This window comes from Acomys russatus, chromosome X, assembly GCF_903995435.1.
Source record: "Acomys russatus chromosome X, mAcoRus1.1, whole genome shotgun sequence".
Lineage (NCBI taxonomy): Eukaryota > Metazoa > Chordata > Mammalia > Rodentia > Muridae > Acomys > Acomys russatus.
The window spans coordinates 27,556,732-27,575,624 of NC_067169.1; the positions used below are offsets into that span (position 1 = coordinate 27,556,732).

The following is an 18,893-nucleotide window of genomic DNA, read 5'->3' on the forward strand; positions in this document are numbered from 1 at the left end:
GCTTAAGTTGTTTTGGGCTTTTGACAAGAGTTAGGGTGAATGAATTCTTCAAAATTTTAACTACACAAAGGGCAATACTGCAAGAGAGTGGGAAAGTTATGCATGACTGAAACACAACCTTCCAGTCTTTGCCACTTAATGGTGATCCTCTACACGTTGTTGAAAGTTTCACCTTTGACAAACATTCCTTGTGCATTCCTTATAAAAACAGGTACAGAATTCTAGCCAAATTCCTCTTTTTTAAGTGGCATGAAAGCCTGCATTTTGAAGTTTCTATAAAGATCAGTTCTATCTAGATATTTCTGATTCACAAAACTCAACAGATTCTCAGAGTTGAATTCACAAAACAAGGATTTCCGTAGCAAACCCAAATAGTTTCACAGTGACTGGAGTTCAGAGTAGAAGAAACTTGATAGGAGAGGTGTGAAAGCCTGCTTGAAAGCTTTGTATAGATTTCATGTACCCCTACAAATTCTGTGTGCAGGTGAACCTCGTGTATCATTGGAGAATTTACATGCCATATGCCTTTGCCTCTAATCACAGTTGGAAAGTGTCCTTACCTATTGTAACCTCCTCATAAGCAGACATTTCCAGGGAGCAGTGTGTCACCTTGTTCTCATTTGTTGAAAGCCCTAAACCATGTGTCTGTATGCATGCAACTACCCAACCCCCCTAACACACAGACACACACACACACACACACACACACACACACACACACACACACACACTTCTCTTTCAGAAGCAATAAGATTTGAATCTTGTTGTTGCATTGCAGTCCATCATCAGAAAACCTAGGAAATACCAATTTACTGTCCTTCCTACTAAAAAGTCTTTCTCACACCCTATCTCCCTGGCAATAAAAACATCCTCCTTTGGGTCTGGTAGTGAAACTCTATTGGAAGAGAACCCAGAGTTCCACCCCAGAATTTCATACATTGGGCATGGTGGCACACACCAGTAATCCCAACACTCTATAGAGTTGAAGGCAAGAGGATCAAAGTTCAAGGTGATCCTCAGCTAACCAGCAAATTCGAAGGTAGCCTAGGATACATAAAACCACATCTCCAAACAACAAAGCATCTTTGTCATGTGCCTTTGTTTCCATGGTAGAAAGAGCCCCCACCCACTGGGGCCCACATTTGAGCTTTCTTTTCTCTCCTCAGCTATCTGCACTGCAAGCCAAGGTCCACTATCTCAAGTTCCTCAGTGACCTGCGACTGTATGGGGGCCGTGTGTTCAAGGCAACGTTAGTGGTAATTTCATTTTCTTTCTTTCTATCTGGAGCTACAGGAGACTGACAAACATCATAGTACAGGCTGCCTTCAAGGAGTTATTCTGCATGCAGAATGCAAAGAAGCTAAGAATCTTTCCTGTTTTTCAGTCCTAACTGACTTTGCCATAGTCTGAAGGTACCTTGAGAAATGTCTGATTTAGATAGCATTGCTGTAGCAGTCCCTGGAAAAAGAAGTGTGAAGAACAAGAGTATCAGAGGACTCTAAGCAATGGTGGCTTCTCAATCAGAGCCAGAAGGGGGAAAACCCCACAAGTCTCACTTCTAAAAGTTTCTAATATTTATAAGTATATTGTATCATAGTAATATTTACTTTCTACTTTATTCATAATTTATCAGCACCTCCATACACTCATACATGAGTCCTTCTAACTGGATACTTTGGTAAAATGTGACCCAAAAGAAAACTTTCTAAAGAATATACTGTCATCTTATAAAAACATTCTCTCAGGCTGAGATTTAGCTGATGCCTCAGAAGTCCAGGCTTTGAAATATTCTGTCATTCTCTTTCCTTAGCAGGCAGAGAAGCGCTCAGAAGTAACTCTTCTGGTTGGTCCTCGGTATGGCATAAGCCATGTGATAAACACCAAAACCAATCTGGTGGCTCTTTTAGCTGACTTCAGCCATGTCAACAGGATTGAGATGTTTACAGAAGAGGAGAGTTTGGTGAGGGTGGAGTTGCACGTGCTAGATGTGAAGGTGAGCCTCCCAAATGTTGACCCATGTCCCCGGCTTGAACAGCTCACTTCTAATAGTATTGATGGTGTTCACCATGCAAGGAAGAGTTAATGTGTCCTGGACCTCGAAGGTCCCATATTGTGAAAAAAAAAGTAAATAATAAATCCAAACAATTCCAGTCCAGGGGCTCTAGTCCTCGTTAGATTGCTGTGTGATTTGGGAACAAGTTGTTATGTTTCTTCAGGTGCAGTTTCTCCATCTATGCACAAAAAAAAAAAAAACCCCAAGTTATAGTATTTCTCTGTCCCCTCTGGCTATGGAATACTGAATCATATAACATCATGGAGAATGTGTTCCCATCGGAGTTTCTATACTGGATTACTCACATGAAGAGTCAGTGAGAGCTCCCCCAGCTTCATAGAATTCTTATTCTTTTTGGTTAAATTAGGATACCTAGCCCCAATACTGGGCCCACTATAGCAGAGTTGGAGGAATAGAGTCAGGGATACCAGGATGATTTTAAAGAGTTTCTGCAGAGCAAGTAAGAATTACCAGCATCCTCTGCAGCAATAACATACTCCCATGACAAAGCATGGAGGCTCACATGTGCCACCTGTGCACATGGGATGTCATGGCCTTTAATCCAGATGGTTCCAATTGACTTCCCAGACAAACACAAGTGTGGCAAGATTCTTGGAGTGCCTTTCCTAGTTTATGGCCCAGGATGCTGAAAGAAACTGTGACATTGTAGAGAACAGGCTTAATGAATGGGAACTAAATGTTGTCACTAGTAAGAGGAATAGAATGTCTCACATAGAATCGAGTGAGGAGAACTTGCTAATGGTCTCCTCCCTGAGCTGACTACTACTGATGGGATGGTTTAGGGCCTGAACAAAGACTTCAATTCAATAGAAAGGACAATTCAGGGATTTTGGATAGGAAGTGTTCCAATGACTGAGGGCGAACATGGCCAGTGTCCTCCCTGTTTCTAAGAGTAAGTAGTACAAGACCTGTTGCTTTGCTGTCTTGGCCTTGTTGTTGTCTTCTTCTTCTTCTTCTTCTTCTTCTTCTTCTTCTTCTTCTTCTTCTTCTTCTTCTTCTTCTTCTTCTTCTTCTTCTTCTATTGGCACCTTTCTGCCTCCTTTGCTCTTTCTTTCCATAAGAACATACCCTTCTAAGACAAAGAGAAAGGCTGTCACATCAGCACTTCCTTCTGCATCCAAGACCCATGGGCCTCATATGAGCTCATTGTTGCCAATTTTAGCAGTGTCGCTTCCCAGCTCACAGTTCAAGTTTACGTTTGTGTAAATTTGCAACTTCTTTTAGAAACATCCTTTTCTCAGATCTCTTTGACACTTTCCACTCAGTTATCGCCAAAATTTCAACGCACATTTTACTTCCCTTGAACATTCATTTTCACCACAAACCTCACATTTTAAAAGCTATTTTTAGACATGTGTGTGCATGCGTGTATGCATGTAGGCACTTTTGTAGGTCAAGAGATGGCATGAGCTCTCCAGAGGGTGGAGTTACAGTGAGCCACCTGATGAAGGTGCAGGAAACCAAACTCGGGTGCCTGGAAAGAGCAGTACAAGCCATTTCTCCAGCTCCACGAATCTCAAATAGAATATTCCTGAGGTTTTTGCCTTGTGAGTTTGATTTTTTGTAACTGAAATAACTTAGCCTTAAATATTACTCTTTAGACAATCCACTATTGTAAAAGAAAACCATTGTTTCATGGGGCTTGGTACTTGATTCATTCCAGAATGAGTTGAAAGGAAATTTTTAATTCAGTCCTTGAACATATTCACAGTGAACACATGTGAACTCTCCTGTCTCTGTTATGGTCACCTTTCCTGCTGCAGAAAACTGCATTCTTATTTGTTATACAGAAATCCATTCCCATTGTCTCTAACACCCTTATCTATTCCTCTCACTCCTCCCTACTTGGCAATGTTGCTCATGCTGGCTCCTCTGTTTCTCTTAGAGCTCTACTGCCGGTTAGTGTCAATCCTCTATGAAGGCCACAGGCTTTGGCAACTGTGTCTCCTGAATGTTTTCTAAGGCACCTTGTGTTATCTCTGAATTTCTCCCCCTCACTTATGCTTCTCCAATGTTAGTGTTCCCTCAGTAACTTCTTTTGCTTACAGTTCATAAGCATTTAAAAAATACTTTAGGCAGGAAGACTTTAATGAGAATTTCCTTCTTGTGCATTTCTTTGTTGTGAAGCCCATCACACTCCTTATGGAGTCATCAGATGCCATGAACCTGGCCTGTCTGACGGCTGGATACTACCGGCTGCTGGTGGACTCCAGGAGGTCAATATTTAATATGGCCAACAAGAAAAATGCAGGCACGCAGGACACAGGTATTTTCTTTCTACATTCATGAAATGCTGACCCTCCTACCCACACCTTGAGAACTCAATAACAATAATAGTCATGGAATTCATTAGTAAACTGTCATCCATAAGAAACCTGATTCCAAGGGCTGGAAAGATGGGGAGTACATGCCACACAAGCATGAGGACCTGAGGTCCAAGGCTCAGAGCCCACGTAAAGCTAGGCAAATAACATGTGTCCGTATTCCCAGTGTTCTTCCAATAAAAGAGGCAGAGACAAAAGAGTCCCTGTGAGCTTGTGGCTCAGCCAGCCTGGAGTAAACAACTCAGCAGTGAACAACAGAGATCCTGCCTTTATTCACAGCAGAAGACAAGGACCAGCACCTAAAGTTGTTCTCTGACCTCCACATGCATACCATGGCATACACATGCCTGTACATGCATAGATAATGCATACGTGCATACACCACACACACAGGCATTCATGTGGGCACATGTGTGCACATACACACACACACATACACACACAAAGAAATTTTGGTAGAGTGTTTCCCTAGTACATATAACATCCTTGGTTTTATCCCCATTACTACCAGGAAAAGAGAAAAGATAGAGTTGTACCTATAAAAAAAATCTAATTTCCAAATATTACACAAATCCTTACAGTACTGATGGCATTAACTATTAAAAATAAACATGATGATTTACCCATTACATCTGGAATGTCACTTGGAAATGACAGGACTTCAAAGGCAGTGGTTTTACTGCTATGAAGGCTTTGCAGTCTTTTTCCTTTTCTTTCTTTCTTTTTTTCCTTGATGCTTGTAGGATGGACCCCAGGTCCTCACCTAGTTAAATATACTAGGCAGACACTCTGCCACTAAGCTGCTGTCATAGTCCTATGGCTTACATTTTTATTGCCTCAATCTTAAAATGGCTGGGACACTAAAAATTAGGTCCCCTATTGTAGAATTTCTCCTTCTTTAATACCCTAGACTAGAACTTTGATATCTTATAAACTTACTAATTTATACTAATTTACTTATGTATGCATGCATGCATGGGTGCATTTAATGAAACTGAGTGTTTAGCCCAAGGTAGCCTGGAACTCACTGGGTATTCCAGGCTGACCTGAAGTTACAGCATTTCTGACTCTGCCTCCACAATACTGGGATTCTCAGTGTGAGCCACCACTGCTGTTTTGGACTTGGAAGTTCTAGAAGGAACTTATTCTAACCTGGCACCTTCTAGGAGCCATACTCTAGGCACTGAGAAGGCAAAGATTATCACAGCACTCACTCCAGCCACTTAATAGGACAAAATACTCACAGAAGTGGGGAAAGGAAGGCCATAGGTGTTAAGTTGACTAGTGTATAAGTGCAAGTAATCATAATTTGTTGCATGATTTTTTCTCTAGTCTATATTTTCTTCTGTCTGCAGTTGATCCCCAATAAATATGGCTGATAGACACCACTATGAAAATCAGAACTACTGAAAGATGACAAAATTACCATTGAAGGTCCTACAAATAAGCCTTCCTTTTAAAAATGAGAACTATAAGTAAGACAGAGTGGCATAACTAGAATCCAAGTACCCAGGACTTACTCAGTTGTAAATCACTCAGAAAACACCATGAGTCTGAGGCCACCCTGGGCTACATGGAAAACTCCAGGCCAGGTAGAGCTATATAACAAGACTCTGTGTCAAAATAGCAGTGACAACAATAATAAAGGAATTCTAAGGCTGGTAAGATAGTTCATTGGGTAAAGGCACTTTTTGCTTACCCTAAAATTCTGAGTTTGACCTCCAGGGCCCATGTGATGAAGTGAAAGAACCAACTTTTGCAAGTTGTTCTCTGACCTTTACATGCTTTCCATAGCATACACACACACACACACACACACACACACACACACACACACTAAATTCTTGAGAAAAACTTCATTGTCATTGTCTCTAAGGTGGGGAAAGCAAGCATCCTTTCATTTTCAAACTGAGCCCCAAACATAACTCTTCACCATAGGATGTAGATACATAACTGTATATATAGAGGCATGTGAGTTCATTGTGATAGTCAGAGGAAGCAGAAACAGTTTTAGTTATGGATAAGAGCCAGCCATATCAAAAGAAAGGAGAAAGATGGGAAAAAACATTCTCAGAAGGTACCTTTGACTTTCCAGACCACCTTAAGTGGTATGAGTTTTCAATTTCCTCAAAGTTTGTGTTTCCCCATTCATAGAATTCATCAAAAATGTTATCTAGGAAAGCCAGAATTGGGAAAAAAAATCTGTGTACAATGCCTAAAATTTTGTCCAGTTGTTCTACTAACAGTCAGTGGTGAGGGAAATGATGTAAAAATAATGGTGAATGTCAAGGAAATATAGATGGGAGAGGAATACACAAAGAGGCAGTGAGAGGCCCTGAGAGATGCAGATGACTAAAAATGATGAGAAAAGGCCAAGGATTCAGCTTAGCAGTAAAGCACTTACTTACCATGCACAAGGCTCTAAGTTTCATTAGCAGGGCTGCACAACAAAAGACAATAATTTAAAAGAGACAGAATGAAAAGGAAGTGGTAAGTCCATACAGAGAGTCTTGTAGTGAACATTTTTACAACTATATTTTTCATTGAGAGAGATTTACAGCCATTCAACAAATGACCTTTGAGATTCCAAAGAGCACTTGGGCAATTTAACACAATGCTTTCCCATTGCAAAACCAGTGTCTGGCTTTTATTTTCAAATCGTAAAGTTTACCCAGAAAATAAAACCTTTTTTTTTCCTTTGAGCCACTCAAATTGTACAGGTGCAAGGACAAAAGTAAATCCACCACTCTAAAAATGATTACAGTAACAGAGTTTCAGTGCTGTCCAGTTTTTAGTTACACATGATGAGATGTTCAGATAAAATTGAGAGACAAAATGACTTAGTTAATAAAGGTTGTATCACTGGGAGGAAAAAAAATAGGACTTCAATTCTCAGTGTTCTTACTAAACTCTACAGGATGCAAATATGTGCTGCACACACATCCTTCCCACAGATAAACGGTAGCAAGGATTAGCCAACAAAAGAACACACTGGTGGAACTGTGGGCCTAAGCTGAGTGATAGTAGGGGACTTAGTGTGATGGTCACCTTCGGCTGTCAAGTTGAGCCTGCACTAGGATTTCCAGGTGGTTAAGACCTTGAATATAAAATAAATTGTCAACTTAACATAATTGAGAATCACCTGTTAGGAGAGTGCCTGCTTTGTCAGTGTTCTATTGGCTGTGCAGAGACACCATGACCATGGCAACTCTTATAAAGGAAAACATTTAATTGGGGCTTACTTAGAGTTTAGAGGTTTAGTCCATTATTGTCATGGTGGGAAACATGGCAGCACATAGGCAGACATGGTGCTGGAAAAGTAGTTCTACATTGAGATCCACAGGCAGCAGGAAGAGAGAGAGACTGGGCCTGGATTGGGTCTTTGACATCTCAAAGCCCACCTCCAGTAACATATTTCCTCCTTCAAGGCCATGTCTACTCTAACAAGACAGTTCTCCCTAATCCTTCTATGTAGTAACACTCCCTGATGACTAGGCACTCAAATATTTGAGCTGCTGGGAGCCACTTCTATTTAAATTACCACTAGGAGTTAGAATGAGGGACTGTCTAGATACAAGCTCGCCTGTGGGCATATCTGGGAAGGATTTTCTTGATCATGCTAGTTGACATGAGAAGACCATTCCCTAAATTTATGCACTATACTATATAAGAGTGAAAGAAGTATGCTGAGCACTAACATTGCATTCATTGCTCTTTGCTCTTGATAGTGCATATGATGTAACTAAATGCTTCAAGTTCCTGTCACCTTGACTTCCCCATCTGTGATGGAATGTGTGACCTAGAATTGTGAGCTGAAATAAACCTTTTCTCCCCTAAGTTAGTTCTTATCAGGGTGAACTAGGACACTCAGCATTCTGCAATGGCTAGTACTACCTTTTCTTCTCTGGAAACTCCTAGAAGGTTTCCTGAGACAAAAGAAAAGTGAACAGTAAATTTCTGATATCGGTTCCTTAGCTCATTGCTGTGAGCAAATATCTGACAAAAAACAAGTTAAGGAAGGGCTTTCTTTGCCTAGCAGTTTGAGGATACTGTGCAACATGGCACAGGAGGTCTGATGGCTGGAATATAAGGCAGCCAAGAACATTGTGTTCTCAGTTAGGAGGTGAAGAATGCAGTAATCTACTATTTAGCACTTTCTCGTTTTTATTCAGCTTGGGACCACATTCAGGTTGTGTCTTTGTTGCTCTGTTAAACCTTTCCAGAAACACTTTTGTAAAAAGCTGTAGGTGCGCCTCTTAGTGACTATAAATCCAGTAATCATCATGCTTCATGAATCGTCCTCCAGTGAAGACTAAGCCACAATTCCTACCCCAGAGTGTTCTCTGTCTCCTGACTCATTCCAAGAAGGGAAAGCATATACACTGTAGAGAGAAAGTCCAAATTGACCCTATTTCTTTAAAATCACAATTTGAGATAGACTTTAGTCAAGACCTTCTAATAACTTATAAGCTAATGCTTATTATTCTATCTTGAAATTTTGCCTTTAAACTTTCTTAAAATCCCAGACCCCACATATCTATGCATTTATTAGCTTTTAGGAAACTCTGAATGCATTTAATTTACACTTGGCTTCCTGACCTATTTAGTTTTCTTGTTATAAAACTAAAGTCAGAAAGTTAGAAAACTATGACCAATGCCTTACTCTTGTTCTTAAGAATAAAGGTTTACTGTAATTCAACCATACACATTGTATCACTTTCCTTAGGCTGTGTCAACAAATAATTTAAAATGTGGTGGCTTGGAGAAAGAAACAGAAATTGACTCACTGTTTGAAGGCTGGGTCTAAAATCAAGGTGTAGGCATATCTTGACTTCCTCCAACAGACCTAAAGGAAGATGATGCATCTTTCATCTTCCTGCCACTGATGGCTACCAGCATTCCTTGTGGTTGCACCATTCTAGCTTTTGTATGTGACTTCATATTGCCTTTAGTTCTCCCCCTGCCCCCCTCCATGTGGTTCAGATTCTTTTGCCTTAATGCTACTTGCCACTGGATTGAGGAACTGCACAAATAATTCTGAATGATCTCATATCAAGATCCTTAATTAAATATGCAAATGCTTTTCCAAATATGGTCATATATTCAATAAAGAAACATACTCAAAATGGATATGTCATTTGGGGGCCATCATTCATCCCATAACCTCACGTGCTCATGTGCTCATGTATCTAGCATCTATGGCACACACACTCACACACACATGCACACGCATATACACACTAAGAGATAGAGAGAGAGAAATAATCTAGTTTTGTTGGTGGTGAAACAGTGTTGGAGTCACATAAAATATACTGACTGCAAAGATGCAAATATGGCCTATGTATAGATCAGTGTCCTTAAAAGTTTATATTTTACTTGTTGCTTATAAAAATGCAGATATTTAGAAAAATGATGCTGAATATTTTCAGTATTATATAATTTAGGGAAAACAAAAATTACTATGGTAAAACTAATTTTCTTTTCCAAATGTCATGCATACCTGGTGTCAGTATGCCCAAAATATGGGACAAGGGCAGTCTGAAAGAACAGATGGAAAACTAGTAGGGCCCCAAATTTTCCTGAGAAAGTTGCTTCTGGAATCAACAAAGCAATAGCCACAGAATGACCTACTTCTCTCTCTTGCTAAATATCAGAGCAAATCTCCACATGTAATTTTCACATTAAAAGACCCTTGAGGAGCAAATGAAACAATAATATTTAAATTCATGTTTTGCAATTTTAATTGGTTAGAAACAGCAAACAAATCTTCACAAGCTTTCATGATGCAAACAAATGTCGAAATAAGCCTAAATATTAACTATGCCCAGAAATAGCTGAAAGGAGGTCTTCTGGGAGATCTATCTTGTGCATTATATACACACATACACATGAATATAAATACGAATACTGACATTTATACATGAATATATTATACTCACTAAGGTACAAGTAGGCTGAAAATAGAGGCACTACATTTAGTCTTCTCATAAATGTAGGAGAAGTATGAAGGTCCTTGACTGTCTCATAACTGAAAGAAGAAGAAATCCGGCATCATCTTTCACCAAGTAGAGAATGTTAGAGTTAGATCTCACTTCGCAAACTAAATGGAACATTTGTCTGGGAAAATTGTCCATAAGAATATCACCTTTAAAGAGTGCAAAAGTTTTATTACACATTTCTGTTCATGGTTGCCATTGAGGCTTAATAAGAAAATCAAGGGTCAGATGGAATTAACATATCATCCTCTCCTCCCAGATGCTGCCACATATTATCAAACAGCATCTATATTGTGCAGTATCGATTTGGTTAAGGACAAGTCTCTCCTAACCAAGAAATATAACACCTGGAGCCTACTTCAACTAGTGCCCCATTTGGAAAGCTGAGTAACCATGCTTCCAGAGTGATAGTACAAGCCATTAAAGTAAGAAACTGGCAGGGCTGAGGTGGTGACTCAGTAAATGAGATACTGGTTGTGGAGGCCTAAGTTTGGGTGCTTAGTACCCACATGAAAATCCATTTCTGGTGATGTGCAGCTATAATCTCCACACTGGGAAGGCAGAGACAAGTGAATCCCGGGGCTCACTGGTGAGCCAGCCTAACTGAATCAGCAAGCTTCAGGTTGAGTGAGAGACCCTGACTTGAAAATACAGAATGAGAAATGATAGAGATAGATAGCAGGCATTAATGTCTGGTGTCCATGTGCATTCGCATGAGTGAGCATGCCCACATACAAACAGATGTATACACTGCATACCACAGAGGGAGTGGGGAGCTGGGGAGAACCTCTACCATTTCTGGAACCAAACAGCATAGTAACCTATCTATCTGATTCTTTGTCTTTAGGAACAGAAACTAAAGGCAAACATAATCTTCTTGGCCCTGATTGGAACTGTATGCCACAGATGACTACCTTCATTGGCGAGGGGGAACAAGAAGCCCAAATCACATATATAGATTCTAAGCAGAAGACAGTTGAGATGACAGACAGCACCTTGTGTCCCAAAGAGCACCGACACTTATATATCGACAACACATACAGTTCAGATGAACTTAGCCAGCCACTGACTCAGCCAGGTGATGCACCCTGTGAGGCCGACTATAGAAGCCTAGCTCAGCGGTCCCTGTTGAGCCTCTCAGGACCAGATACTCTGAAGAAAGCCCAGGAATCTCCGCGAGGAGCTAAAGTGTCCTTTATTTTTGGAGATCTTGCCTTAGATGATAGCATGAGTCGCCCAGCTCTAAGCTATGAAAGACTGTTAGAGGAGAATCCAGACATGCTAGAGCAGCAGAGGAAGCTCTACATCAGCAGTGCCAATGACCTGAAAAACCTGGACCTCGCTCCAGACACAGACAGTATCCAGTTCATGACAAATTCTGTATATGCAAATATAGGTGATGTGAAGAACTTTGAGGCCCCTGCGGGGATAGAGGAGCCCCTGTTACATGACATCTGTTATGCAGAAACCACTGACGATGCAGAAGATGAAGATGAGGTGAGCTGCGAGGAGGACCTCGTAGTGGGTGAGATGAACCAGCCAGCCATCCTTGACCTGTCAGGCTCAAACGATGATATCATTGACCTCACGACCCTGCCTCCTCCAGAAGGAGATGACAATGAGGATGACTTCCTCCTGCGTTCTCTGAACATGGCCATCGCTGCTCCCCCACCTGGCTTTAGAGACAGTTCTGATGAGGAGGACACTCAGAGCCAGGCAACATCCTTCCATGAGGACAAGGAGCAAGGCAGCAGCCTGCAGAATGAGGAGATCCCTGTGTCCCTCATTGATGCTGTGCCCACCAGCGCAGAGGGCAAGTGTGAGAAGGGACTGGACTCTGCCGTCGTTTCCACACTGGATGCCCTAGAAGCTCTTTCAGAAGAACAGCAGAAGAGTGACAATTCAGGTTCTTTCACCATTGTTACATTTATTCACTGATAACCATTGTCATCTCATCCTTTTAAGTCATTTGTCCTTAGAGTTCTATTATGTGGTGTTTTCCATGTCATATATGTCCTACTTCATAAATATGTTGAACTACCATCATGGGGGATTTCTGTTAGGTGGTTTCCTTTGTTGCTAGTTAAAAAAGATACGCATATATATGGCGCTCCTCCCTTCTCTGGAACAACTGTGCAATAAAATCAGAGTCCTTACTGAAAAGGGAAAAAAAATATTGTTTTTTTTTTATTTTGTTTCTTGTCACTGTTGTTTGTCTTCATTTTTGTAATAATAACAAATCACATTTTCTTGCATGTCTCTAAGTGCCTCTGCTCCAGCCATTAACTGCTTCTTGTTTTTTATGGCATACAGGTGTAGCCATCTTGCGGGCTTATAGTCCCGAGTCTTCATCAGACTCAGGCAATGAGACTAACTCTTCTGAAATGACAGAGGGTTCTGAGCTAGCTGCAGCACAGAAGCAGTCAGAAAGCCTCTCCCGCATGTTCTTGGCCACTCATGAAGGCTATCGCCCTCTGGCAGAAGAGCAGACAGAGTTCCCCACCTCCAAAGCCTCCTCAGGGGGCTTGCCTCCAAAGTCCTCCCATGGCCTGGCTGCTCGCCCAGCGACCGACCTCCCACCCAAAGTTGTGCCTTCCAAGCAGATCCTTCACTCAGACCACATGGAAATGGAGCCAGAAACCATGGAGACCAAGTCGGTCACTGACTATTTTAGCAAACTGCACATGGGGTCAGTGGCATATTCCTGTACCAGCAAAAGGAAAAGCAAACTTGCTGAGGGAGAGGGGAAAGCCCCCCTGAATGGGAATGCACAAGGGAAAAAACAGCAAGGAACCAAAATGGCAGAGATGGAGGAGGACACCAAAGGCAAAGGTGGCACTGTGTCTTCTAGAGACAGTCCACACCTCAGCACTTTTAACCTGGAGAGAACTGCCTTTCGCAAGGACAGCCAAAGATGGTATGTGGCCTCTGATGGTGGGGTGGTAGAAAAAAGTGGAGTGGAAGCACCAGCTATGAAATCCTTTCCCAGAGGTCTGGGGAACAGAGAAGCTGAAGGAAAGGAGGATGGCACGGTGGAAGGAGAGGCTGATGATGCTTCAGGACTTGGCCAAGGGGACCGCTTCCTAACAGACATGGCCTGTGTGGCCTCAGCCAAAGACTTAGACAACCCTGAAGATGCTGACTCGCCCACTTGTGACCATGCCACTAAGCTTCCTGAGGCTGAAGACAGCGTGGCCCGCCTTTGTGACTATCATTTGGCCAAGCGAATGTCATCCCTGCAGAGTGAGGGCCATTTTTCTCTACAGAGCTCTCAAGGCTCTTCGGTGGACACAGGCTGTGGCCCAGGCAGCAGTAGCAGTGCCTGTGGCACTCCTGTGGAATCGCCCCTCTGCCCCTCCATGGGGAAGCACCTGATTCCAGATGCTTCTGGGAAAGGCAGCAGTTATATTTCACCAGAGGAGAGAGCCCCTGGCCATCCCAACCATGGAGCAACCTTCAAGGAATTGCACCCACAGAATGAAGGGATGTGTCCACGCATGGCAGTGCCTGCTCTGCACACAGCCATTAACGCTGACCCCCTGTTTGGCACTTTGAGAGATGGATGCCATCGACTGCCCAAGATTAAGGAAACCACAGGTACAGCAATGATGGATTTAGTACTTTATTTTATGTGCCAGGAGCACAAGGACCTTATTTACAACAAACCTAAAAATACAAAGTAAAAGGTAGGGGAAAAAGGCAATGGAGCTTTTAAGTAGCAATCATTGACCCATTGGCAATAAATAGTGTTTTCTATGTCTGGAACAATGTGGGAAATAGGGTTTTCTCATTATAATCTTGCTTTGCTCTTCATTTAGGATTTGATGGAGTCATAAATTTTGTTGTAAATTCTGAGTGCAGAGGTCCCATATGACTCCCAGCTACAAGACAGTATTGTTTAAGGTCACACAGCACTTTTATTTCCTTCTTGCTGAGATCACCCCTTTCTAGTTTTGCCATCATGTTGTTTAGGGAAGGATATAGAGAAGACAGTGAATGAGATTGGAGGGTATCTCAAAATTCTATGTTTCAGCAAAGTCACAGATTCCTCCCTCACCTTTGAGGGACACCTTCCCTAAAGGAATAGTCTCATGTCACCTATCAACATCACTGTTGGGAAAGAGTTGGAAGAGTTATGAGCCCCTCAAAATCTGTATCAAGTAGAAATAATAACAGACTTGCCTTCTGTGCTCACTCTAACGTACCACCCAGCAGCTGCATACTCTTCCTGACCTACTTGGCTGGTCATCAGATGGCCCAAGCAATGCTCTTAATGTTTCATGTTAAGACAATAGTGGTTTTTTTCCCATAGTGGCCAGTAAAGGCTGCTGAGATCCAATACAGGTTAATCCTTAGTCCTACCTTTTAAAAACATCTTTAAGAGTCTTCAAAAGATTTTCTAGTTGCCCCTAAACTCACCATCAGCTTTGTTTGCCTGCCTTGGGAAATTCATCTCTGAATGTTGCCCAACTCATTGTCTGGCTGCATGTTCACCTGCAAATAAATTACAAGCAATACAATTTAAGCCTCCATGCCTTATAAAGAGCTTTTTATCTCCATTATCTCTTGTTCTTCTTCACATAACATGGGGTGGTTTTTTTTTTCATATGAAAGTTGAGCAACTTGTCTAGTGTTCTGACTTCAAGCCCTATGCCAAACAAATTTCACAGCTCAATCTGTCCTCTTAAAGTAGATAGCTGAATTAATTAGCAAAAACTCAGTTAGGACACCTAAAAAAGGGTAACCCATGCCATGATTAACCCAACTCCCTTAGAATAAAACTTAAGTATCTCAGACCTGTTGGAATTAGTGTATGCAGTAGGATGCTTGTTTGCTAACTATATACCTATCTTTTTAGAAGGAAATATCAAAACAGAAGAAATTTCTGAAATACATACAAATGTTTTAGATTTCTAGTCAAATTCAACTGGGCCCATAGTTCTAGAAGTAATAGAGTCCAGGAATTCTTGCCACCCAATGACAGAGGAAGACGTTATGAGTTATCAGGGAGGAATCTTTGAGAATCACAGTAGCCTTGAAACATGGAAGCTCTTTTAAAATGGATCACTGGGAAATGACAGGCACCACATAGAACAGTAGTGAAAGTGTCCTCCCAGAAGATGCTTAACGACTCTCTCTGTTTTTCTACTACCCCTAGTGTAGCTTTGACAGAGCCTGGGAAGGAGAGACAAGGAGGCATGCCTTCAGCTTGGCCTCAACATTCTGAAGCTGATCCCATCCTGCAACCATCAAATATTCACTTGGAATCAAAGGTGCCAAGCCCAAATCAAGACCCTAATGATTTCTCCCAAGCAAAACAGGCATACGGAGAGGCTGTGAGCTGGCGGCCAGCAGATCTGAGAGGGGGGAGCCTCAAGACACCCCCCAGCCAGAGGGCTCTCAGACATAGCAGCAGTGTCATCTCAGGACCCGTAGGTTTGGAGACCTTCCAAGAAAGAACCAAGAGTGCAGTCAGCTTGAAGTACCCAGGTATCACAGAAGCACAGGAGGCCAGTTCAGAAAGACAAGCAGAACTCCCCCTTGGGAAGAAGCTCACCAAAAGTTTTTCCCAAAGCTCGATGCACTTTATCTCGGAGGGAAAGTTTCACAAAAGGTCCCCAGTATCTCATAAAGATTCAAAGGTGTATAGGACCCTACCCTTGCGGAAGCTGGAGGGCAAGAACTGGAGATGCCGAGGACCCTTCAGCTACTGTTTTCTGAACCAAGGGAAGGATGAAGATGGAGATGAGGATGAGGATGAAGAGGAGGGAGAGGCCACTCTTCAGGTCTCTTGTCTCTACCAACCACAGATAACTCAAGCCATGCAGGAATCAAGTAACTCATCCCCAGTTGTTGGACTGCAGAAGCAAGGAGAACTGTCCAGAGGGCCAGTACTGAAGGTCTGGACAGAAGACCCAAGTGGCCCAGATGACTTGGACTTCAGCAGTCTGGCTTTTGATGCCCAGATTGCAAGAATCAATGCCCTAAAGGCTAACACATATGGAATGCCCGATGGGTTTCTCGAAGCCCAGAATGATGCCAATGAGCTGCTCTGCCTTGTCAGGGCAACCAAGGCAAAGAGGGAAGAGTCACACCCTGAAGCATATGACCTTACACTTGCTCAGTACAAGCAACTGTTATCCATTGAGTCCAGACAGTTGGGAAGTGCCTGTAGGAAAATGGCAATGGCCGAGAAAAGCCCAGAAGAGATGCTCCTAGCTATGAGTTCCAGTTTTCAAGTGCTCTGTTGCCTAACAGAAGCTTGCATGCGGTTAGTTAAAGTTGTGAACTCTGAAACACAGCGGCAGGAAATTGTAGCGAAGATTGATGAGGTGGTCATAAACTATATTTGTCTCCTGAAAGCTGCTGAGGCAGCCACTGGCAAGAGCACTGGGGATCCTAGTATTGGACTATCGATGCGACATTCAACCACCATGGCCGCTCTTGTAAGCACACTAACACGTTCTCTCAAGATGCTTTTAAATAAATAAATAAATAAATATGAAAGTCACATCATAATCTACCTTTGCAAAGCCATACATGAACTTTTCTTTACTTTCTGTGTATAATGAACAGATGTCTCCTTTCTTCTCTCTGTATATTTTGTTCTTTTATATAAAATAGGAGATAGAAGTTACATTAATGAAATGTTGAAATGTCCTAATCAGATGTATTCTGTTTATATTATACATATATATATACATGTAAAAGGAATATATGAGAAAATGATGGCATTTGACTATTTTTCATATAGTCAAAACTCCAGGCATATGATGTGAAATTTTAAATTCTACCATGTTAGAGAAAACAATAAATCCTATCCCCTCTCCTTCCAAATGGATAGTTGGAGGCCCTATCATTCATATTTAGAAGTAACAGTCAAAAGAAAAATAGAAATCAAAATGTACATAAAACAGTACCTGTGTTTTAAAATTATGATTTTTAAGCATTGGAAGTAGCAAAAGATATTTAAAATTCAAGAAACTATTATGAATTATTAGAGAATATATATAATAAATTAACTCTTTGCTCATAGTGTTTTGTTATTCAATGCTTTCTTCCAAGAATTCCCACATATTCAATTTTGGTTGCTTTATGCTATTTGGGCTACAGATGGACAGGGGGATGGGCAGATTCCATTGGGTCAGCATAAATGTTCTTTATAGTACTTCCAAACTTAAAAAGTTCCCCAAATAGAAGAAGAGGGGACATGATGGGCAGGATCCGCAGCAATAGCTAAAGGTATTCGTTATCTAATTACATAAAATAAATGGAATTAGTAATACCAAAATTAAATTGTTCAATGAAAAGAGAAATCTGCTTTGGCTCAGTATAAAAAAAATACATAAACCAAAGGCATTATTTTTATTTCAACTCAACCATGAAGCTTACAGTTTCCTTTAAATAACACCTAGTAAAGTATTTTTAGAATTACACAAAAGCAAATGATTCAATGATCACAAAAAGTGTAGACCCAGTAATGTAAATCAGACAGCACACCAGCACCTGGAAAGCATAGCTCAGCCTTCAGCTCCTAGCCATCAGCTTCATGAAGGGCCTTTTGTGGCACCTCTACAACAGGAGCATGGCTAGCAACAAAATGTGGAAGGATAGCCTACAACTGGGACAAAATTTCAATTCTAGAATGTGCCAGAAAATCATGGAGAGATGACTACTCTCATAATTGAAACCATGATTCAAATAGTATTTACTTAATCAATACTTCATGTGGCTGATAGAAATCCGAAATCTGAACATCAACATGGCAAATTTGACCATTTCAAGTGAAACTAATGGAATGCAAAGGTGTGTTCTGAACTGTCATCTCTCTAAAAATCCTTTTGGGTCAAAACAAAAGAAGGCAAACTCTCCGATCATAAGTTAAATTGATATGTACATATGTAGTTCCTGGATCACTCAGTAGTCAAGCTCTCCACATTCCTATTTATGTAAATGGCTTAGAATAAGAGTAGCATAGCAAGAACCAATATCTCCCATTTGTAGCCTGCCATGCAGGAGACCTATCAAGGTCCACAGTTGCTATTTCTCTCTGGTCAGCCATTCATTCCACAGAGACTCAACAAAAGCCACACCACAGATTTACAGATTGTAACCAATGAAAGGAGTTCAGACATGTGTTATTATAAATAATGTTTGATTAAATAATAAAACATTATTTCATTACAATTCTAAATACTTGGTGTTTTGCAATCGAGAGACATTAGTGGTGTTTACTGTGGAAAATCTTAGTAAATATTCTGTGTACTATAATACAAACAATAATAGGATGTGTGCTCTGTGTCAGACAATGTGCTAAACATTATCACATGTATTATCTTATTTAATCATCTCTATGATCTCTTGGTTTGGAAATTGTCATTAGTTCCTTCTGGAGGCATTATGGTTTAGTTATGAAATGTGGGGCTTTGGGTCAGAAACATCTTGATTTAAATTTTGGTCCTGCCGTTCGCCAGCCCTTTCATCTCGGGAAAGCTATCT

The 18,893-nt window shown here is 41.3% G+C and overlaps 1 protein-coding gene across 9 annotated transcripts in view; it reads left to right on the forward strand.

Moving 5' to 3' along the window:
• Frmpd4 (FERM and PDZ domain containing 4) overlaps nucleotides 1-17,985 on the forward strand; it is a 922,813-nt gene extending 904,828 nt beyond the window's left edge. For 7 of the 9 annotated variants that reach the window (XM_051141490.1, XM_051141496.1, XM_051141494.1 and 4 more), the window contains 6 exons: nucleotides 1,167-1,256; nucleotides 1,811-1,993; nucleotides 4,202-4,340; nucleotides 11,242-12,300; nucleotides 12,708-13,991; nucleotides 15,558-17,985. In XM_051141490.1, coding sequence (XP_050997447.1) covers nucleotides 1,167-1,256; nucleotides 1,811-1,993; nucleotides 4,202-4,340; nucleotides 11,242-12,300; nucleotides 12,708-13,991; nucleotides 15,558-16,885 — 4,083 coding nt within the window. In that variant the 3' untranslated portion in view covers nucleotides 16,886-17,985. Of the gene's footprint in view, nucleotides 1-1,166; nucleotides 1,257-1,810; nucleotides 1,994-4,201; nucleotides 4,341-11,241; nucleotides 12,301-12,707; nucleotides 13,992-15,552 lie in introns of all 9 variants that reach the window. The other 2 variants (XM_051141492.1, XM_051141499.1) reach the window with 2 other exon arrangements.
• The last annotated feature ends 908 nt before the right edge of the window (nucleotides 17,986-18,893 follow it).